This window comes from Pantherophis guttatus, chromosome 4, assembly GCF_059756535.1.
Source record: "Pantherophis guttatus breed Tessera chromosome 4, ASM5975653v1, whole genome shotgun sequence".
Classification (NCBI taxonomy): Eukaryota; Metazoa; Chordata; class Lepidosauria; order Squamata; family Colubridae; genus Pantherophis; species Pantherophis guttatus.
The window spans coordinates 27,660,697-27,684,219 of record NC_142066.1 but is presented as its reverse complement, the minus strand read 5'-3'; the positions used below and the strand labels follow the sequence as shown (position 1 = coordinate 27,684,219).

At 39.9% G+C, this 23,523-nt stretch overlaps 2 protein-coding genes across 2 annotated transcripts; one reads left to right on the top strand and one right to left on the bottom strand.

The window, feature by feature from the left end:
- The first annotated feature begins 568 nt into the window (after positions 1–568).
- Positions 569–16,390, top strand: IZUMO2 (IZUMO family member 2). Its single transcript, XM_034419568.3, has 7 exons — positions 569–826; positions 7,899–7,973; positions 8,465–8,551; positions 10,052–10,072; positions 11,906–11,986; positions 14,853–14,976; positions 16,153–16,390. Exons 1-7 carry the CDS (start codon positions 592–594, stop codon positions 16,193–16,195), a joined length of 666 nt encoding a protein of 221 aa, XP_034275459.2. The 5' UTR covers positions 569–591; the 3' UTR covers positions 16,196–16,390.
- A 42-nt stretch (positions 16,391–16,432) lies between these two features.
- Positions 16,433–23,419, bottom strand: IZUMO3 (IZUMO family member 3). The gene is made up of 7 exons (XM_034419567.3): positions 23,063–23,419; positions 22,886–22,960; positions 20,676–20,765; positions 19,606–19,623; positions 19,296–19,376; positions 17,727–17,817; positions 16,433–16,599 (listed from the first exon to the last, which is right to left on the bottom strand). Exons 1-7 carry the CDS (start codon positions 23,286–23,288, stop codon positions 16,542–16,544), a joined length of 639 nt encoding a protein of 212 aa, XP_034275458.1. The 5' UTR covers positions 23,289–23,419; the 3' UTR covers positions 16,433–16,541.
- Between the last annotated feature and the right edge of the window lie 104 nt (positions 23,420–23,523).

The window sequence follows — 23,523 nt, the reverse complement described above, 5'->3', positions numbered from 1 at the left end:
CATCAGCGTACAGATGGCATCGCACCCCAAAACCACGGATGATCTCACCCAGCGGCTTCACATAAATGTTGAACAGGAGCGGCGAGAGGACCGACCCTTGCGGCACCCCGCAAGCAAGGCGCCTCGAGGTCGACCTCTGCCCCCCTGCCAACACAGACTGCGACCGGTCAGATCGCAGGTACCTGGTACCTGGCAAATTCAGGTACCTGGCAACGGTAGTTTACAATAGTTGCAGTATCCCGAGGTCTCGTGATCACCCCTTGTTTCCTTCCTTTCTTTCTAACGAACAAAGTCAATGGGGGAAGCTGGTTTTGCTTAACGTCTCTGTGTGATTCACTTAACAACTGTACTGTTTCACTTAACAACTATGGCAAAAGAGGTTATAAAGTTGGGCTTGGATTACTTAACAATCACTTGCTTAGCAACGGAAATTCTGGTCCCACCTGTGGTGGTAAATCAAGGATTAACTGTATTGGCTAATTGCCCAAGCAGAATCTTGTGATTCAGATGATAATGTTCTGCTTATGCCATTCTGATGTCATGATCAGTAGAACTTTGCGATTCTCTGATTCCTTTTGCTCCCGTTTAGTCATGCTGCTCCTAGGATTTTCTTCATTGCTTTTCCTGGTATGGATTCCCACCAGAAGCTGGGCCTGCTTACAATGTGACCCAGAATTTAAGAGCAATATAGCTAAGCTCCGAACGGACATTGTTCCAAAAAAGATACGGGACACTCGCTTGAAGACACGAGCTGAAATCCTACTCAGAGGCCTTGAGGGGGATTTTTTCATGCATTATGCCACTAGCCAGTTTTCGGGATTGGCAGGTACAACTCTGTAATCCTTTGCCTACAGGTCAGCCCTGGCCTCTAGGCCTTTGTTCATTTAAAGCTGGTGTCCAACCTTAGCAACTTTAAGACTTGTGGACTTCAACTCCCAGAATTCCCCAGCCACCATTCCTGAATTCTGGGAGTTGAAGTCCACAAGTCTTAAAAGTTGCCAAGGTTGGACATCCCTGATTTAAAAGCTGTGTGAAGAACTGTCTCTTGTCTATTATAGCCACCCAGCTCACCAGGATGGGAAGGCAGCAGTGGTGGGTTTCTACCGAACTGGGATTGAACCGGTAGCAGCGGGGGGGGGGAGACTCCACCCACCCACCCAGATATCATCAAAAACGCTTTGTGCATGCACAGAAGCTTCTGCACGTGCACAGAAGTGTCACACGCTCACAATGCGCCGGGACACCGGGATTTGAATCCATACTACTGGAAGGCAGGGTATGTTGCAGGTCCTATCAATTTGAAATGTACATCTGGTGGGATCACAAAAAAAGGCCTTTTCAGTGGTGGCCCCTTCTCTACAGAACATCATTCCCTCTGAGGTATGGTTGGCCCCCTACCCTGTTGCTTTTCTGAAAGGCCAAAAAATATGGTTTGGTCAGCAGTCCTGGAGACCACAAATAGAGATGGAGCTGATTAAATGGCTGTTTTGATTGTGTTGTTGCTGCTATGGGGGTGGGGCAGTGGTGGGTTGCTCCTGGTTCGTACCAGTTCGCAAGAACCGGTAGTAAAAATTTGTAGTAGTTCCAAGAACCGGTAATAACATTGGCTGGCCATGCCGCCGAACCGGTCCCCGGCCTGGTTGCCGCTCGCTTACCCTGCCCACTTCATCAGAGGGTTTTTTTTTTTTTTACTTTTAAAAGCATTTTTTCTACAACTTCTTCATCCGAAAAAATGCTTTTAAAAGTTAAAAAAAAATGCCTCTGATGATCGCGCGGCTCAGCTGGGATCATCAGAGGCTTCTAAAAGCATTTTTTTCTGCAACTTCTTCAGCCGAAGAGGTTGTAGAAAAAAATGCCTTTAAAAGCTTCTGGCGATCCCAGCTGAGTTGCCTGATTATCAGAAGCTTTTAAAAGCATTTTTTTCTGCAACCTCTTAAGATTGTAGAAAAAATGCTTTTAAAAGTAAAAAAAAAAAAAGTTGACCACGCCCACCGTCACATTACCTCCCCACCAAGCCACACTCACAAAATAAGCCACACCTACAGAACCGGTAGTAAAAAATTTTAGAACCCACCCCTGGGGTGGGGTGAGGTTTTTTATTAGATTTTTATTATATCTTTTATTTTTTAAAATTTTGTAAGCCGCCTAGCAACACCTAGTTGTAAATTGGGCCCCTATATAAATTTGTTAAATAAATAAATAAAACCAATTCAGAGCCCTTTTGCTTCCAAACAGCAACGATTAAAATGCATTTCTGTGCATTGATATGGTTTGCAACTAGGAAAATTGTTTGGCCTCTTTCACCCACCCTCTTTCAGCAGGTTGTGAATTGCTTTATGAAATGTAGTACAGGGCGCTCATGGGGGCTAGTGGCTAGTGGCATCACTGCTGATCAAGGGTGGGATCCTACTGGTTTAACAATCAGTTCGCTGAGCGCATGCTTCACACTTTTGAGAAAGGTCACCTTCCGTATTGCAGCCAGCAAGGAAAACAGCTGAGGCGCAGCAATCCACTCTGCCACGCCGATCAGCTGGGCTTCTGAAACGGAAATATAGCTGCGTGTGTGTGAAATATAGGGCGGGCCCATTCGCTCGAACCAGTCCGAACCGGTAGAATCAGGGGTGAAATCTACTTACCTTCCTTACCGGTTTGGAAGCACACGCTCCGTACGTGTGTGTGAGCGCATCATGTGCACGCACACACCTTCTGCGCATGTGCGGAAGGTAAAAAAAAATACTTCCTCGTTAAAACCAGGAAGTAATGACATCCAGGCGGCGATAGCTATCGGATCACTAAACCACAAGGAAAAATCGCTAGCGGATCGAGCGATCCGGTCCGATCTGGGAGCATTTCAGTCCTGGGTAGAATCCCACCACTGCTACTGATATATAGTATCTTCCCACCTACACCATGTACAGGTAGTCCTCCACTTACAGCAGTTAATTTAGTGACTGTTTGAAGTTACAATGGCACTGAAAAAAGTGAGTTATGACAATTTTTCACACTTATGACCTTTGCAGCATCCCCACGGTCATGTGATCAAAATTCAGATGCTTGGCAATCTGACTCATATTTATGAGGGTTGCAGTGTCCCGGGGTCATGTGATCTCCTTTTGTGACCTGACTAGCAAAGTCAATGGAGAAGCTAGATTCACTTAACAACTGTGTTACTAAGTTAACAACTGCAATGATTCATTTAACAACTGTGGTAAGAACAATCATAAAATGGGACAAAACCCACTTAACAACTGTCATGCTTCACAACAGAAATTTTGGGTTCAATTGTGATCATAAATCGAGAACTACCTGCAATTGTATTATCTTAATACTGCCAGGACTGAACTGAACCCCAAATTTCCACTTCTATCATCACATCTTCATCTTTTATTTTCTGTTTCTTAGTTTTTCCCATCCCACCCCTTCTAAAAATAAGATTAGGAACAGGAGTGGAGGGAGTAGAAAACAAGATTTCATTCATTCATGATGCTGCATTTTGGAAGTTTCTGCCCGTCAGTCTATAAATCTGCACCTAGTGACTCATCCCTGGAAATATAGCTAGTTAGAAGAATTGTTTCTAAATATTATTAATATTAAATTAATATGTATTATTCAATATATTATTTTTCTTCCTGAATGGTCTGATTTCTCCTAGACTGCATCACTGCAAGAGTCTTCCCCTCAATTAAAAAATAAATAAATCTGCCATTATGTTAGTATTTCATAGTCCTCTCTCTCCCTCCCTCTCTATAAATATCTTTATAAAGTTTCAACATCATACATTAAAATACAAATTAACATAAATAGAAAAGAGAAAGGAATGCCAAAACTCATGAAAAGTGCCAAAAGGAAAAAAATACATCTGACAAATATAACCAGTTTTCTTTGTACACAGATATTAACAATACTAGAAACTGGGAGACAGCGAGTTTTAGTTTTGCCTTTGGCATGAAAGACAGCTGGGTGACATTGGACCAGTCATTCTGTCTCAGTCCAACCCATCTCACAAGGTTGTCGTGGGGAAAATAGGTGGAAGAAGGAGTATTATGTATGTTTGCTACCTTGAGTTACTTGTAAAGTAACAAAGGTGGGGTAGAAATCAAATAAATAAATAAATATAACCACCTCTCTTAATTTTAAAGAAGTTAACTCTCTTACAGATTTAAAAAATTGCTGTACCATATTGAATGAATCTTTTATTACAACCAAGGGCCAGAGAGAGACAATATTTTTTTTTTATTTTATTTTATTTTACTTCAAATTTATATACCGCCCTTCTCCCTAGGGACTCAGGGCGGTGTACAGCCAAGTAAAAACACATAATACATAATACATAGATTAAGAACAGATTAAAAGGAAATATCTCAATTTGGCCCAAAATTTAAAAAGACAAACGAATTTAAAATCATTTTAAAGGATTTGTTAGGCCAGCCCGGCTTGTTGAAAAAGGAAAGTTTTAAGGGAACGGCGGAAGGCACGAAGGTCTTGGTGAATATAACTGAAAACAGCTAAAAAATAATTAAATAAAAGTAGAATAATCCAGGCAATTGTAATGGTTGATATAAAAAGTATGTTAAAACGCGGGAGACCATTCATCAACCAGTGTCTAATTTTCACAGCAGCTGCACAGTATTTAGCTACAACTTGAGTTAGAAACAATTTACAATTTTGAAAAAAAAAAAGGATGAATATATAAGCATTGTCAGATCTTCCAGGGTACTAATGTAAAACAGAAAGGATATAGGTATTACAAATATCTCTACAGATGGGTCAATAAAATAACACATGCTGGATTGTTTCAGGCTCTAGCTTATTTATTATTTTATTTCTGCCGATTACAATTGGTACTCTTGGCAGTTTACAATCATCAAAATTCAATAAAATATCCATGAGGGGAAAAATCAAAAGGAAACAAAGAATATACAATAACATTCCTCATTCAAAAATCCTTTTTGAAAAAGCATCAGCCACAGCCAGTTCCTTGGTCTCCAGTTTGGGTGTGTCTATGCAACACAACTATTTTTTTCCCCCAACCCTGCAAATAATTATTACTGGCTTGGAGCTCTGCTGAGTCAGTTGTGCTGAAATCCATGGGACAAATAAGTGAATCATGGTCATATCCCCAGGGACTTCAGCAGGCCTAAAGCACCCTAACAGACAACTTTTCCTCTCTTAATGGAACCCAGCCTTTGCTGTGATGACAGGTGGAAATGGAAGCATAAAACAAATTGTCCTTCCCTGTTTTGTGGCTGTTGATTTTTCTGTGGGAGGGAAAACAGACAGGTAGGTCTTGACAAATAATGGCTTAAGGCAGGGGTGAAATCTAATTTTTTTTGCTACCGGTTCTGTGGGCGGGGCTTAATTAGTGGGTGGGGTTTAGTGGTCAGGTGACTAGGTGGGTGTGGCTTGTTGGTCAGGTGGGTGTGGCCAAGTTGACATCACTTCTTTGCTCTTTTTTAACCTACAGAACACAACACAACACAACTGGCTCACCCACAATGTAAAAGCAGCTGTGCTAGACCCAAAATGGCCCCTGCAACAAGCAGGAACCTCACACAGCCACAAAAAGCCCAAAAAACCAACTTTCACATTTTACACACACAAAATTCCACATACAGCTTTGTGAGATTTTGTGTGTTTGTGTAGTTAGAGTGAAACACTACAGAAACACACAAAATCTCAGAAAGCTGCACAAATATTTTATTTTAATTTAATTTTTATATAAAAGCAGCTAAATTTAAAACTTCCTAAACTTTAAATGGCTAGGTCTAAAAAAAGAACAACTAAAAAAAAGCCCAATTAACTGTTTTTTTAAAGCTCCCAAAGGGGAAAAAAATTTGCAGGCAGGCAGGCAGGCAGGCAGAAAGAGCTGTTCACCGATGAGCTTGATTGCAGGCAGAGAGATTTAGTTGCTTGCTGATGCAATGGATTGCAGGGATTACAGCAAGCGAAGCAAGGCAGGCATGCAAAGGTAAGCAAGCTGGAGGCTGGGGGGGGGGAGGGATTTTTGCTACCGGTTCTCCGAACTGCCCGCCGCCATCGCTACCTACTCACCTGAACTGGTCCGAACTGGGAGCATTTCACCCCTGGCTTAAGATCAAGGCAAGCTGGAAGAGGGTTTGGAGTAGAAGACCTAGAAAGGTCCCTTCCGACCCTATTATCAGGTGCAAAGAATTAGGACCATTCATAAAGTTGCAGATATAGAAAATTTATTCAAGTCTACACACAAGAATGTAACAACACTAAATTGGAGCTAGATAAGGGTCAACAGAATTCATGGGCTGGACCTGGATCTCTTATGGCAATGCAAGGACTTTAAACTCATGACACGTTTAATTCCACCTCCCCAGCTCTGCCTACTTTTCTCCTATATCTATGATTCTATGGAAGCAGGAGGTAAAGCTGTGGCTGGAAGACATTCTTGTGGTGCTCTAAATAACATAAATAAAATGTTGCTTATCCTATTGGAAGGCATCAGACACAAACATGACTCTGGTGCCATCAATATGTGCGGTAATTCTGTAAGAACGAGGCCAGACTATTCTGCTCAGAATCCCAAATTTGGCTCAAGGAAAATAGGAGGAGGAAGAAGTATTATGTATGTTCACCTTCTTGGATTACTGATAAAGTAATCAAGGTGAGATAAAAATCTAACAGATAAAAATAGGAAAAGGAGAGAGAAATGGGTTTACATGAGGACAGGGAACATACATTAATAGAATTATCTATCTGGGAGTTAACTGGGAGTTAAGGTGGGCTAATGTTCACATCAGAAACTTCATTGAAAGGATGAGTTTTTAAAGGTCAATTTGGGACAGCCAGTTTGGTGTAGTGGTTAAGGCTTAGAGCTAGAAAGCAGACAACTGCTGCCTCAAATCCTGCCTTAGCCATGAAAGCTGTTAGAGTTTGCAGCAATCCAACCAGCACACAAGTAAATAATTCAGCAGGATTCATTTATATAAGAAACTTCTTTATATACAATACCGTACAGCAGAATTCTGAATCCAGAAGTACAGAATTAATAATCACAGAAGCAATATAATACAGAGGCACTCATATATATATACAGATCAGTAAGCCTAAGCTACGCCCAGGCTCCGAGCCATCTGGGTCACCAAACAGTCCCCATTGGCTGACCTGTTACCATGTCTATCCAAATTCATGAACTCTCTCACACTGACAAAAGCCAGCTGAGTGACCTTGGGCAAGTTACTGCACAGGGTTGTTGTTATGAGGAAAGTGTGTTGGATATGTTCACTGACTTGAATAATCAATTTTAGGTGGATATACATAAATAAGTAGGATGCGTTATTTTGCAAGATGTTGGATGTCTGGAAGCTGAGTAAGAAAATTATTTATACAGATAAATAATTTGGGGATTTACAAAATTTTCCACCGAAGAAAATTATTCTTAAAGGGGAAATGAATAATTAATGTCATGTGCTTTAATTTAATTTAAATTTGCCTGTTTAAATTTTAATTTAATTTAACATTTTTATTTTATTTTTTAATTTTTTAATTTTAATTTATTTTTAATGTTTAATTAATTTAAATTTAATTTAATTTTAATTAAAAGCATAACTCAGGTAAATTAAATTTAGAGTGTCTAGCGCAGCATACAGAAAATGTGTGTGACTTTGGCCTACGAAACTTGTGTATCTCTGCTATGATCTTAAAAAAAAAATACACCCCTGAAAATCCTAGCTATTTTCATGTCCTTTGTATTTACTCCACCTATGATTAAACTTTAAAACTCTTTCCTCCCCAAAGTTTCCTCCACCACTAAAGTATGGGCCACCTCTGAGTTATAATATACCATACTTTTTAAAAACATACCGGTACTTAAAAATCTAAATATTTTTCCCATCTGCTTTGACTGTCTCTTATGCTCTTCTTCCCAGTTAAAACAATGGTTGATGCCTTGATCCAAGAGATGAAGGTCACAACAGAAAAACTGCTTCAAACCAAACTTACAGGTGAGAATCCCAGCAGCAGTTACACATATTTCTCTATCATCTATCTATCCATTACCTATATGTCTGTCTATCATCTATATTTATCTATCTATCTATCTATCTATCTATCTATCTATCTATCTATCTATCTATCTATCCATCTATCTCTATCCTTCCATCATCTATCCATCATTATCCATCTATGTCTGTCTATCCATCTATCTATCTATCTATCATCTATCTATCCATTATTTATCCATCCATCCATCGTCTATCAGATTGTCTGTCCATCATCATTTCTATATCTCCCTACCTATCATTTATCTGTCCATCATCATTTCTATATCATCTATCTATCTATCTATCTATCTATCTATCTATCTATCTATCTATCTATCTATCCCTCATTTATCTGTCTGTCTGTTTATCATCTATCTGTCTGTCTGTCTATATCTACCATCTATCCTCCAGTCTTTTCCCTCTAAAGAAGTTAATTCTTGGTGTTTCTGCAGATGAGGATCTGTTGGAAGAATTGGTGGAATTCCGGAGAGAGACAACCATGAAACTCAAGAAAGCTTTAAAGAAGCACCAGATAGAAGGTTTTGGATCTTTCCTAATTTCTGCTCATCTGCTTTAGGAGTTCTTTTTCTAATCTGCAAATCTTGTCTGTCCTTTCTTTCATTATTAACAGCCAAATATATATATATAATCAAGTTTTAGAAACTAAAATAATTAGAATGGGGCCAATGGAAGGAAAGAGTATAGGTACAGGTAAACATATTTTTTTATTGTTCTAGAATTTGATTCTTTTTTATGGCTAAAAACAGTTTAAAAAATGAAAGTAAGATATAGTCAACAAGATAAATTAAAATTAACATTAATTAGTGGTATCCAAATGAATTAAATTATTAAATTATGGGTGATGTGTAGAAATTAATAAATGAGGCTACATTTGTTCATATTATTTTAATTTGTAAACCACCCAGCATTGGTGGAAGCTGGGCAGCATAAAAAATTAATAAATCATTATTATTCTGTTGTTCAAGCAGAAAAAAAAATCACACAATATAACATTAACATATGGAACAGACTGTCCCTATAAATTGCAGTCAATATAATTCCTAATTAAACTTTTAAAAATCAGTTTGTAATATTTATCCTGGATCTGCCTTTCAGAGCTTCTGGGAGGCTATTGTCCATCTGAATATCCTCACTGAAAATAATTTCTGGCACACAGGAATGTTTAAATGAAAGTTTTCAAACATACAGCTAGTCTTTGGCTTACGACCATAATTGAACCCAAAATTTCTGTTGTTAAGCACGACAGTTGTTAAATGAGTTTTGCCCCATTTTATGACTTTTCTTGCCACAGTTATTAAGTGAATCATTACAGTTGTTAAGTTAGTAATACGATTGTTAATTTTTTTTTTTTAATTTGATTTTTATGCCGCTCTTCTCCGGAGACTCAGGGCGGCTTACAATGCGTTAAGCAATAGCCTTCATACTTTTGTATATTTATACAAAGTCAGCTTATTGCCCCCACAAACTGGGTCCTCATTTAACCTACCTTTGAAAGGATGGAAGGCTGAGTCAACCTTGAGCCTGGTGAGATTGGAACTTACAGTAATTGCAGACAGCTGGTGTTAATCACAATGCTTTTAGTCTGCTGAGCTACCAGGCCTGGTTCTGGCTTCCCCATTGACCCTTTGCATGTCAGAAGGTCACAAAAGTTGATCACATGACTCCAGGATACTGCAATAGTCATAAATACATGCCAGTTGCCAAGCATCTGAATTTTGATCACATGACCATGGGGATGCTGCAATGGGTTGTAAGCTTAAAAAATGGTCATGTGACTTTTTCCAGTGCCGTTGTAACTGAATGAATGGTTGTAAGTCAAAGACTATCTGTACAAACTATTTTTCATTGTTACACATATTGAAAAGATATAAAAGCTTCATAATTTGGTTCTGCAGAACTGTAAAATTTGGTGCTGCAACTGAAGGGAATGTGGGAACAATTTGGATGTGAAGAAAAATCTACAGAGGATATATCATTGGAGGCATGGGCATTCATTTTTGGAATCTCTTTCCTTGTAGGTTGTGATGAACAAATATGTGGTAAGTTGCTTGGTTTTAAGTGGGTGGGGGGAACAAGAATCTGCCAGATAAAAGCTTGCGTGATTGAATAATGAGGAAAGGATGTGGCTTGGGAGGAGCTCAGGGATGGCCCCTGGGGGATCAAGGCAAAAAACAGAAGTGTGTAGGAAATTATCTTGCACACATGTGGATCAAACATTTGCAAACCACAACAGAGCAACAAAAATAAGAAAGAATTGCTGGAGGGTAATGGGAGGGGGAGGCGATCCATATGAACTAGATTAGCTTTCCCCAACATGGTGCACTTTAGATGCGGAACTTCTAGAAATCTCAGACTACATGGTTAATATTTTCCGTTATGGTCACAAAACAGAATACCAGGTTGGAGAAGGTTGAACAAGGTGGAGAATTGATCCAAGGCAATATCTATGTGTCCGCCCCATTAGATGGGTCAGACCAGGAATCATGAGCTGTGGTGATGCAGTGATTAGAACGCAGTACTGCAGGCTAACCCTGCTGACTGTCAGCATTTCGATCCTGACCGATTCAAGGTTGATTCAAACCTCCATCCTTCCGAGGCTGGTAAAATGAGGATCCCGATTGTTGGGGGCAATATGTTGATTCTGTAAACCACTTTGAGAGCACAAAAGCATTAAAAAAAAAAAAAGCATAAAGCACAATCAAGCGGTATATAAGTCTAAATGCTATTGCTATTGCTAAGGAAGATTAAAACTACTTTTATTGAGATTGACTACAATGACAGAATCTTGCAAGTCTGATGGTCTTGGGTTGCTCCCTCGTCCTTGTTATACTGAAATAGGGAGGTATCTGCCGATACCACTTCTGAATGTTATCTCATTTTTCAAGATTCTTTTTAAAAGATGTAGCCTAGGTAATTATTCTTGTGTTTGCCTGTCAAAGTCCTCATCCTTACCTTCCTCATTGTGTGTAACCAAGGGTTGAATCTAAGGAAATGTCCGTAATATCCGGTGCTTGGCGACATGGCCACATTATGTTTGCAGTGTCCCATGGTCATGTGACCACATTTTATTACGGTCTTCCCAAAGCCAGCACTAACTTTCATTTTTAGCATCATGTCCATAGCGAACCATAACAGCAGTTTGTTTTATGACTGCAGTGTTTGCTTTAGACCGCCACAAAAAAGGTCATAAAATCAGCTTGGTAATTTGACTGACCTGTTTTACAACTGTCACAATTTACAATCTTGACGGTCAAGGTCCCAGGTTCATTACATTGTAAAACTTTGTGTCATATCTTTTTCTCACCCTGATTGATTCATTGGAATGTTGCTGAATAGAATATTCTATAGGACAGAACACCCAGATGAGGGGATGATTTAATTACCTTAAAAAAACAAAAGCCCCAAATACCAAAAAATCCAATTAACAACAAAACCAAATCATAAGCAAGCAAAAGAGATGTACAAATAACAGACAATAATAAGCAAAAGAAAAAAATTATGAGCAATCTTGGCATATTGTCTGTACTTCAAATATTAAAAGAAAGGAGGAAAAACATTTCTTGTTCAAAGATAAAAAACAGGTGAACTTCAATCTCACAATTGCAGCTGCCATCTTGACTGTTGGACTCCATTCTGTGAACAACCTTGCTATTTTTATAACATAAATTCAGCACAGCCCTTTCTCAAGTCAATGACCGAGTCCTGGCTGAATTTATTTTATTTTCTTTGTGCTTATTGTCTTGAGCTGCTCCCATCTGTTGCATGAATTGGGGTAGAGCAGGTAGGTTATCTTGAGCTAGTCATTCCTTGTGTGGTGATTTTAAAAGTTAACTTCTCACACTTTCTTTCTCTATCCTCCCATATCCTTGCAGGATCACTGACATATCAAGTAATTAATTGCCAAAGATGCCTACCAGCAACAGCATATTGCTTGTCACTAAGTCAGTGCTTTGGTAAGTAAAGTTGGAATTTAAGGTAGTTCTCATTTCCCAACTGCAATTTGGACTCCATCACTAAGTGAAGCAGTTGTAAAGTAAAATGTCACATCAACATGCTGACTTACAACATCAGTTCCAGCTGCAGTGGTTGACCAAATCACAAATCAGGGTTATTAAGTGCAATGTCACATCACATGAGTGCGACTCTCAATTTCCTGCAGGTTGCTGGTTGAAAGCCAGTCATGAAGATCACCTGCAAATGTTTCAGAGAATGGTTGAAAAACAGGATTTGGTTCAAAGCCTGTTTGTGTGTCGCTTTGATCAGCAGAGGGCAGCACTTACAATTGTTTTGGGGACATAACCAGACTGCCATTTTAAAGTACTTTCCAATTGCATGTGATAGCAAAATAGCATGCCAGCATAAATTGCCCTGCCCTCACTGACAAGGCCTATTTTGCTTCAGTAATTAATCTACTGAGTTGTATTTATTATTTTAATGTGGAAGCCAATTCAATAAAGTAATTGGTGGATTCCCTTTTCTTTGTTTCCCTTTGCAACATTTCATCTCTGATAGCAAAAATAACCAGCAATTGCTCTCCTTAATGTATAGCGGAACAGGGCTGAGCTAGTGCAGATTAGCACTTATAAAATAGCTGGTAAAAATCACTTCTCAAATTGTCTAACAAACAAGTTACAGCTGAGAAATACTTTGTGCCTGTTACCTGTTAGTTGGGCTGCTTCTGAACATGATTCTAGCACTTTTCTGAAAGAGCCCTAAAAAGCCATGTCCAAAAGTAGCTTGACAGATCACAGATGCTAAGGAGGGGGGTGGGAGTGGGAAAGAACAAACAATAAAGAGCAAACCCTGTCATCTAGTGGCATTGAACAAAGGGAGTGTCAGGCCCAAAGAGGCCAAGAACACATGGAGTTACTTCTGAGTAGTTTCATTATTATTTCCCTATGGACAGAATCTTGCCAGACTAAAGCAACTATCTGCATAATTATAGATATACTCTGTGAACTGCTAGGCAGGAACAGTCCTTGCCGTCTTCCTGCTGCCAGACATTCCCAGCTCTTTTGTCTCTTTGCTCTCTGCAAAGGAGCCCCTACCTCCTGCAACTCCAGACTACATCCCATCATTTGGAGTGACAGAATTCAAGTGTAGTTGGGGAGTAGGCAAAATGGCATATACAAAGGGGTGTTCTCCTCCATCAAAATCCCTTGATGGCAGAAGCAGCAAAAACCCATGATTACTACTGTAATTCTTAATAGAATCAACAACATACTGCATATCTGGCAAACTTTGGATCTTATTCCTGGTTGGAATTGACTTTTTAAGTAGCATAGCTCTCACCTTCACTAGACTTGTTTTTTAAACACAGGTCTTGTCCTCTTTCAAAACAGTACCAAACCCATATACTGTATTTTTTTTGGACTATAAGATGCTCCAGACTATAAGACGCACCTAGCTTTTGAGGAGGAAAACAAGAAAAAAAAATCTTCCTCTGCCTCCCAGCAATTTCCAGGCGGTGGAGATAGGCGGTGGGCCAAAAATGGATCGGGCCAAAAATGAGGTGAGCAGAGGCCAAAAACAGGGAGCGCAGAGGCGGCGATAGGTGGCAGCGGCAATGGCCAGTGATGGGCGGTATTGATCCCCACAGCCTGGAACAGCTGATCAATGGTATTCCAGGAGGCAGATCCAACTGCCAATCAGCTGCTCATGCTAAATCAGGCTGTGCTGAAGCTGACCAGGCTGTTAGCTGTTTGCTGCAAGGAGGAAAATTGCTGGGAGGCAGAGGCTGAAGGGTGGGGGCCGGTGGGTGGGCGGGGCTTCAGCAACATTCGCTGTATAAGATGCACAGACATTTCCATCCTCTTGTTTGTGGGGGGGATGCATCTTATACGGCAAAAAATACGGGATGTCAAGAGCCTATGTAAGATTCACTGAGCTCCAGAAAATTCCAGTCAGCATAAGGGCAAATACCTCTGTGGAAATGTGGTTATATCAGACAGCCCAAGGCAAAATCATTTTAGGTGGGGTCATTTCAGGGAGAGAGGTGCTCCAGTAGTCTAAAGTTGGTAACTGTGGTTGAATCTCCAGGTAGAATGGAGGGAAGTGTTAAAAAGGGACTGAGTTTGGAGTCATTGCACTGCAGGAAGTGGCACAGGTTTGACCTTGCTGAACTACTATTCCCAGCACTGCTTACAATATTTTGTTTAGTGACCATTTGAAGTTACAACACTACTTATGACCATTTTTCACATGACTGTTGCGGCATTGCTATGGTTATGTGATCAAAATTCAGATATTTGGCAACTGACTCATATTTATGGCGGTTTCAGTATCCTGCAGTCATGTGATCATTTTTTTTGCAAACTTCTGTCAAGCAAAGTCAATGGGGAAGACAAATTCACTTAATACTAACTTACCAACTGAGTGATTCATTTAACCACTGTGACAAGAAAGGTCATAACATGGGGAAAAACCCATTTAATGACTGTCTTGCTTAGCAACAGAAAGTTTGGGCTCAATTGTAATCCTTTGTTAAGGACTACTTGTATGTACCTGATGTAGTTCTGCCACATTTGAAGGAGACCCAGATTATCTAATTATCTCCTACAGGTATGCATCCGATTCAGGTCAGAGAAACCTCTTCTGTTGCAGGCCTCCTGTCCTTGTTGCTTATTATTTAGATTAGCCTTTGTGTCTTGATGCAGGTTTCTTTTTTCTGGGGCTAAACTGAATGATGTGCTTTTGCAGAAATCTCTGCCTTCCTCTGAAGGGTAGAGAAGAAATAAATGAGGGTTGCTTGGAGTAGAAGTTTAGCCCTGGGAAGGAGAAGTGCTGTTTTGAACTCAAATCTGGTTTCTATATCTTTAGTTGATAGCCAAGACCGCCTAGCCCTTCGCTTCGGGAAACCATTGGTGGACCCAGACATCGCTCGGACTGGAGTTGCCATTGTCCTGTGTATGGGGGGAGTGTTGTTCCTGGTAATCATGGGCTCGTAAGTATTGCAAACAGCCTGCAGTCCCTTTAGAAAGCAATTTTTGATTTCAAAAATTTGCACCTCCCCCCTGCACGTCTGGCAAAGATGTTCCCAAAAACCACACAGAACTGTTGGAAATGTAAAACGCACAAAGGGACCTATTACCACATGTGGTGGTCATGCCCAAAGGTTAAAACATTCTGGAAAATGATCCAAAAACAGCTGGAAGAAATTACTACACAGAAAGTGCCTCTTCGACCAGAAACTTATTTATTAGGAATATTGACAAAAGACCACAAAAAAGAAATACAATATTTGATAATACACACATTCTTACAGCAGCCAGAATTACTTTCGCACAAATGTGGAAATTGGAAGATACGCCATCAGAAGAGAGAACAATACAAAAAACATTGGAATGTGCGGAGATGGACAGACTTACCAAAGAAATTCAAGAAAAAGAAGATTATTGGTTTGATTATTATTTGATTTGGCAAAAATGGTACAATTGATTAGAGAAAAAGAAGACGAAATAAGGGAATACCACTCAAGGACACAAAAATGAGGAACCAAAATTAATATCATTACATAAATATCGTTATATAATGAAGGATATCTATATATATAGATAGATATATGGATATACAAATTACCGATGTAGCTCCATTCACAAAGCTCAAGTTGCATGACTTGATTTTAGTGCACAGTTTGTTTATGTAGAGTTTGTTTTTATGTGTGTATGTTTGTATATGTATGTTTATCGTTAATAAAAAAAAAATAAAGCAATTTTTGATTTAAAGGTTTAAAATTTTCTTCCATACCAAAGGTGATACAAATTGTTGAGTCCTCACAGTTATGACTCCACCCACGCCTGCTCTGTTGCCGGCCATCGCGGATTGGTTAAGACGTGAGCAACCAAATTAGGGGGAAATCCCTGCTCACATATTGGTTCCTACCGTCTGACAGCTACTTGAATAGGGAGCTGTCAGATGGTAGGAACCAATACGCGAGAAAGGATTTCCCGCTAATTTGGTTGCTCGCTTCTTAACCAATCCGCAATGGCCAGCAACAGAGCAGGTGTGGGTGGAGTCGTAACTGTGAGGACTCAACACCCCTTTCCACCCGGACGGCGCACATGTAGTCTGCCAAATAACTACATCTCTTTGAGAGTCATTAATGCCGCCTTTCTCCTAGGATTATCGTGTACTGGAGAAGTCAGCTCTATCGGTATGTTTAGCTGAGATCTACCCTTTCCTCACTCCTAAGTGACAACTGCTGACTGAGATGCACTTATACCTTCAGAGTGTGAAGCCCATCACAACCTTCAAGACACGTTTGCTCACAGATTGGTATTCCCACATATTTTATCTTCTGATCCTCTTCCCTGTGCTTCCCCGTAATAAACACAAATCTCTTTGTGATTGCAAACTTATTCCATAGTGATTCTAGTCTGCTCAAAAAACGACAGATGATCTTCTCTGTACAAATCAATTTCTTTTATTCAGGCTTGTCAAGAATGAAGATCAAAGAATATTTTGAACGAAGAAAAGTTGCTGAAATGGCCTTCTGGCCTATATATGCATTTAATAAGCCAAAGATTTTAGCAGCATACGCTTCCTGTACTTGAAACACACCATGTACCTGGAAGTGAGGAAATGTGGTGAGGAGAGAGGGAGGATTCTTAGATCTGATGGACCTGAACTGAGTTCAAATCTACATATAATAAGAGACAAAGATGCTGGTAAATTATACTATACTGCTTTACAGGTCGTCCTCAACTTACAACTATTTGTTGTCACTGTACTAACTACAGTAGCATTGACATGATTGGTCCTCACATTTACATCACAATGTCCCCATGTTCATGTGATCAAAATTTGGGGGTTTGGCAACAGACATTTATTTACAACAGTTGCAAAGTCCTGGGATCATGTGATCACCCTTTGCAATATTCCCAGTCAGCTCCCAACAGGCAAAGTCAATGGGGGAAATCAGATTTACTTAACAACTGTGTGATTCACTTAACAACTGTGGTAAAATCTGGCACAACTCATTCAACAACCATCTTACTTAACAACAGAAATTCTGATCTCAATTGTGGTCATGGGTCGAGGACCCCCTGTATAAACAAACAAAGTAAATTACACAAATTCTTGACCAATAAAAAATAAAGGGAGAAAGGTTCCGTCCAAACCTTTCAGATTTCTGTTTGCTTTCTTTCTACCATATTTTCATATTGCTTACATATATCACAGGATGATCCTGCCCATCAACGTTATGGCCAAAAAGCATAACACAAGTTTACACATCAGGGAACGTGACAGAATAATCATACCTATGAAGGTATTCCTATTCTTTTTCTACAATGTTTTTCAACCTTGGCAGCTTTAAGATCTGTGGACTTCAAGTCCCAGCATTCATGTTGACTAGGGAATTCTGGGAGCTGAAATCCATATGTCTTAAAGCTGCCAAAATTGAGAAAATGTGCTTTGGAACTCTTGCTTTTTTACTTTTTTTTAAAGATCAGGGTTTTTATTTTATAAATTTTAATTCTGTGCTTGTACAGAAACTCTTCCAGCAATGCATGGAATAGGGAAGAGTGTCCAGATCCTTTAAGGAGATAAACATAATCACCAGATTTACAAGAAAATCCATTTCACTAACATCCTTTGATTTCTTTAGGAATAAAGGTAAGTAAGGGGAATTAATTTAATGATTGTATTCCTAATCATTTGGGAAAATTCATAGGACTTGGGGTGTTTACTCACACAAGTATGATTGAGGTTGTTATCACTGACTCGCAAACAAGGAACACATAAAGAACGATTTCATTGTATTCTGCAAGACGTTTGTCTTCCACTGAAGAAGAGAAAATCTTTTTTAGCTTTTTGTTAACAAGCTCAGCATGGAAGCAAGGACTCTTCACAGTCAGTGAATATTGGGGTCGCTTAATATTTTTTGATTAGATCATAACTTGATGGGCTCACTTTTCAAGCCATAAGCAGCTTCCATCACAAAAACTGTGATGGAACAGTGATGGACTCTTTGTTTTAGAGTCTTGTGTGAACCCACATAAAATTTAATGCTGGGATAGAGTATCTTTCTGTCCCATCAGTATATTGGTCCAATTGCCTAAAAAGGGCATCTTTAAATGGGAGCAAGAAGGGAGGAGTACGGGTAGAACCTGACTTATAATTGGGGATTTAGTGAGGAACTAAAGGCGAGGGCGAGGAACATCGGACAAGTATACAATTAGAAGAATGGGAAAGAGCGTGGGAAAATAATTATACCATGACAAAATCGGTAGCCTACAAAGAAAATCATTATAAAATGTGGTATCGATGATATCTGGCCCCCGCACAGTTAGCAAAAATGTACCCAAATGTAAATCCGACCTGTTGGAAGTGTAAAAAAGCACAGGGAACTTTTTATCACGCTTGGTGGCTCTGCCCAGAAATTAAGAAATATTGGAACAAGATCAAAACATGGATAGCAGAAATAACAGATTATGAAATTGAATTAGAACCTGAAATTTTTTTATTAGGTATGATCAAAAAGAACATTAGGAATGACATAAAATATTTAATACTTCACATAATAACGGCGGCTAGACTAGCAGTAGCACAACTTTGGAAAACAAATAGATTGCCAACTGATCAGGAGCTAATACAAAAGATATACACATGTGCAGAAATGGACAAATTAACCTTAGAGTTACAGGATAAGGAGGACTCAAAATATTTTATAATATGGAATAGATGGTACCAGTGGATAAATCAGAGGAGGCCAAATGGGTTGAGATGAAATTTAGAGGAAATTATCATAATTAAAAAAAATGCACTGTCAGATAGATAGAAAATGAAATATGTCACTGTAGGTTTGTATATATGTATATATAATAATAGAAATTAGTTAGTAGTTGAAGTTGCTTATTGTATATGTATATGCAAATTTGTTTCTTGATTAAGTTAACTTTTAACTTAATCAAGCTTTTGTATGTTTTAAATGTTTTTTTTAAGAATGAATAAAGTTTTGCTTTTTTAAAAAAAAAAATTGGGGATTTAGTGATTGTTTGAAGTTAAGATGGACCTATCTTAGGGATAGCCTTCAATCCTTCCGAGGTCGGTAAAATGAGATCCCAGATTGTTGGGGGCAATATACCACACTGTAAACCACACTGTAAAAAACATTCTTTAATCTTTAACAGATTAAAGAAGCTTGCTAACTTTTATGGCTAATAATATGTTAACATATCTGGAGAGGGGAAGACTTTCAAAAGGCAATGAGTTGAGACACAGAATAAATAAAAAATCACCCTTCCCTTTCTCCATCCATACCTCCACAGACTTCTCCATCAAAACACTGTGTGGTGATACGCAGGCATGTCCAGCAGTCCAGAATAGGTCCTTCTATCACTGCTGCAAAAGAAGAATGTCAGGGTTGGCTTCAAAAAAGCAATCCTCAAAGCATCCATCCTCTAAGTCAGTGTTTCCCAACCTTAGCTACTTGTGTGGACAGCATGGCTGGCTGAGGAATTCTGGGAGTTGAAGTCCACACAGCTTCAAGTGGCCAAGGTTGGGAAACACTAAACTAGTGTACGTAGTAAATAACTGAAGAAATAAGGGTTGAAACTTGTCTGATACTTACTGCAGTCCTCTGAACAAGCTAGAAGGTGCAAAGAAAAAGAAAAAAGGATTGTTTTAGAGACTGAAAACTCTAAGAGACTTTTTCCTAGCAAATACATAGTTGAATCACATGACCAGAGGTACAGAACGTTATGTAAGCAAGAAATTCAACAATACAGGATCAAGACAGTGGCCATGGGATGTCTCATAGGTCTCCAAGGGACAATTTTGATATTGGCATCTTCTAAATAAAATTAATATATTTCGAATGGGTGAATGCAAACCTAAGCTAGAGTACTAAGGAAGGGCACTGAATGATATATGGGATATTTTGGATTTTGGACAGAAATAAACTCCCAACTCTTCCCTACCCCCTCCAGGATACTGAGGAACCCTACATGAATCTTGCTTCATTGATGACAAAGGTCCACAATTTCCATAAGGAAAAAGCCACATTTCTTTCTGCCACCAAAAAAAAAAAAAGAGTAAAATTCAAGATGGCAACTACAGTTACAGACATCATTTGAACTTCTTCAACATACGTCCACTGACCCCTGGCAGATACCCCCCGTTTCCTGCCATGATAGTATCAAGGAACTCTGAGAAGGGAGGATGGGTCCAAAAGGACACACAAGGCATGTTGGGAAAGGAAGCACCTTTTCCAACATGCCTTTAAAGACCAATCAGGGTTTGAATGGAGCTGTCTTCTGATTGTCTTCTGCTTGGGTTTTCCCCATCTCCTGTGCTGCAAATGCTCTTTATACTTTTACCTAACTATAGATTTGGAGATACCTTTTTTCACAATCCGACATGGCTAAGAGGCTTATTTTTGGAGTCCCCCTACTGGTACACCATCCCATTTAACCTGGAATATTTAGTACCGTATCAAAATAGATATTCATAAAGCAGTGTTTTCCAATCATGGAACCTGGGAATTAGAACCCACACATCTTAAAGATGCCGAGGTTGGAAAACACTATCATAGAGTTATTAAATTTGCAAGTGTGTGTGTGTATGTATACACATATACGTGATGGAGATAGGCTGTGATGGAAGTTTTGCCCCTCTTTTTTCATTCTTCAGAATTGGTACCAAGATCAGCAAATTCTTCCAGAATCTGGTGAATCTTCTTTCTCAGGGAAAAGCGTAGCTGGTACATAGAGAGCTGCCACAGAAAAACTCCTAAGAGGAAGGTAGAAGAGGGGGAAAATGGAAGAGAAGATGATTCTGAGTAAAACTGGGTTGGTGAAGATTAAAAAGCACAGTAGAATAAAATATTTGTAGCTCAACATGGTTGGCCTGTGGGGTCCTTGGTGCTCTCTGAGCTTGGCTGTTTTCTTGCAGATGATGTTACCTAGTTGGATAATGGAACATCTGCAAGAAAACAACCAAGCTCAGAGAGCACTGAAGACCCCACAGATTCAGAAGTGTTCCACATCTTATGTGATGTAGATCTCTTTTATTAAAACAGCCTGTCTTTGAACTGGGATGGAGGAAGATGTTTTTGTGGCCTCAAACCATAAATCAGTAAAGCAAGCAGATGGTGCTGCTTCAAGGAATTCAATCCCAGAACTTAACACAACTCTTAAACCAATGGCATCTTTTGCTATGTTTGTGTAGAAGTCTGAGGAAAAACCCAGCTGCTTTAATAAGAGAGAGGTGCTTCCTTCAGGATAGCCCTGAAGCTCTTCTGAATGACTTTTGATTCAGGCATAGCCTTTTCAATTCAGATTCCTTCTAGATCGGTTCTAATTTTATTATGAGCACTCTCAGATAAGAGTTGGAAGGAAAATACTCTCTCCAGCAAGACTATTGAACATAGGTGTGCTGTGCAGTGGAGGACTTACAAACTAAATTCATTTTCAGCGGAATAGTTTTTGCCAGTTGATGTGGGGAGAAGGGGTGAAATCAATAACATGAACAGGTGTATTAAATATCTACTTGGCTTCATCGCCAACATCTACTTGGCTTTATTGGCCTGCAGAGAGCTGCAGGAGGCATCCATCCGCGGAGGAGAAGTACAATGCTGATCCGGCCCTCAAAGAAATCCAGTTTGAAACCCCTGGATTTCTTTGAGGACTGGATCAGCATTGTACTTCTCCTCTGTGGACGGACGCCTCCTGCAGCTCCCTACGGGCCAAAATGGGGCATGGGGGTATGTGCATGGCCCTCCGTGGCCCGTTCTCAGCTTGGACGGCCTCCTGCAGCACTTTGCCAGCCAAAATGGGGTGCGGGCTGGTCCTTTGCTATTTCCAGGCCTGCCCCGCGGGCCAGATTTAAACACCTTGTGGGCCAGATCCAACCCGCACGCCTTGAGTTTGACACCCGTACTGTATTTGAATCCATTTGTTTAATGGAGGCAATGTCTGAGGCCACAAGATTTAAGACAAGGTTAAGAGTGGAATTTTCCTAGTGACTTCAAGTTTCCAACATCCCTCACTAGTGACAGGTTGATTTGTATCTGCCAGAAAATGTAATGCAGCAGTATAGATGGTGACTTCCTTCTCACCACCTTAAGGCGTGAAAGCCAGCCTGATGACTTCGGACCAATCACCAGGAGACTGTGAGTTCTAATCCTGCCTCAGGCACAAAAGCTGGTTGAATGACTTTGGGCTGGTCACCTTCAGTCCAACCTACCTCACAGGATTGTTGTTGTGGGAAAAATAGAAGGAAGGTGTACCAGGTATCTTTAGCACCTTGAGTGATTTATAAAAATAATAAAGGCAGGAAATATATATATATTATAAATATTATAAATAATATATAAATGTGTGTGTGTATGTGTGTGTGTGTGTGTATTAAGTGTTTTTCTATCAAAGTACCTGGTCTACCCCAATATGGGAGAGAACAATATCTGAGTTCGAATCCAAGTAAGGATATGGCTAGCTGATGAGAGCTAAATAGCTTGAAATAGATCTATACTAGTCTCCCTTTATTTCTTTATCAGTTTCCCTGAAAATAAGACCCTGTCTTATATTTTTTTGAACCCCGAAATAAGCGCTTGGCCTTATTTTCGGGGAGGTCTTATTATTTTGGGGCACGTGGAGCAAGATGGGGCTCCTCTTGCCATCTTACCTGATTTCCAGCTCTGCATTTAAATATTTTCAGGGAGGGCTTATTTTCGCGGGGGGGGCTTATTTTAGCGCATGCCCTCAAAACTCCGATTGGCCTTATTATCAGGGGATGTCTTATTTAGTGATTTCATTTATAGAGATAATTAACAGGGGATTATTTCCTGAAGGCAGATTATAACCACGAACCACACTTGGTTGCAATCCCTACCCAAGTTTCTTCTTGCTCACCTTTCCACTGCTTTTGTTTGATGGCTTTTAACTGGTTAATAATGTGTAATTTGATCTCGAACGCTCCTCGGACATCTGCAAAAAGACATTCACATGACATTCACAGATGTCACCCTGTAGTCTTACCCTAATCTCCACCCTTCCCAGCCTTGAAGTTTATTCGCCTTCTGGTCGCACCTATAATTCGCTCATAATTCCTCCGAAGGAAGGTGCTATGTAAATCTGCCAACGCTTGGATGTGCCGTGTGATCAGGGAATCACGGTTTGGAAGGTCACCTGGCAGGGTTTCCTTCAGCAGAGTCAGCACCCATTTCAAGAAACGGGGGTCACACTGAAGACAGCTGGCCACCCCCTGGAAGGATAAACTCCATAAGAAGCAAGCCAGCAGAATCTGGAGCACCATGACATGGCCAACAGTTTACAGGATTGCAAACTGTAACCAAGGCAACCTCTTTCCTGAAGTCTGCAATCGCAGGAGAAAGTCTACCTCCATGACCCAGGGAAACGTTGCCAAGGAGAAAGAACAAATCACTAGGCAGTGGGTGTGAGCATTTGTGATGCTAGGAATAGAACAGGAAGTGATGTTCGATGCTGCATAAGCCATTGCTGATGTCACCTTGGCACAGGAAGTGCTGTTT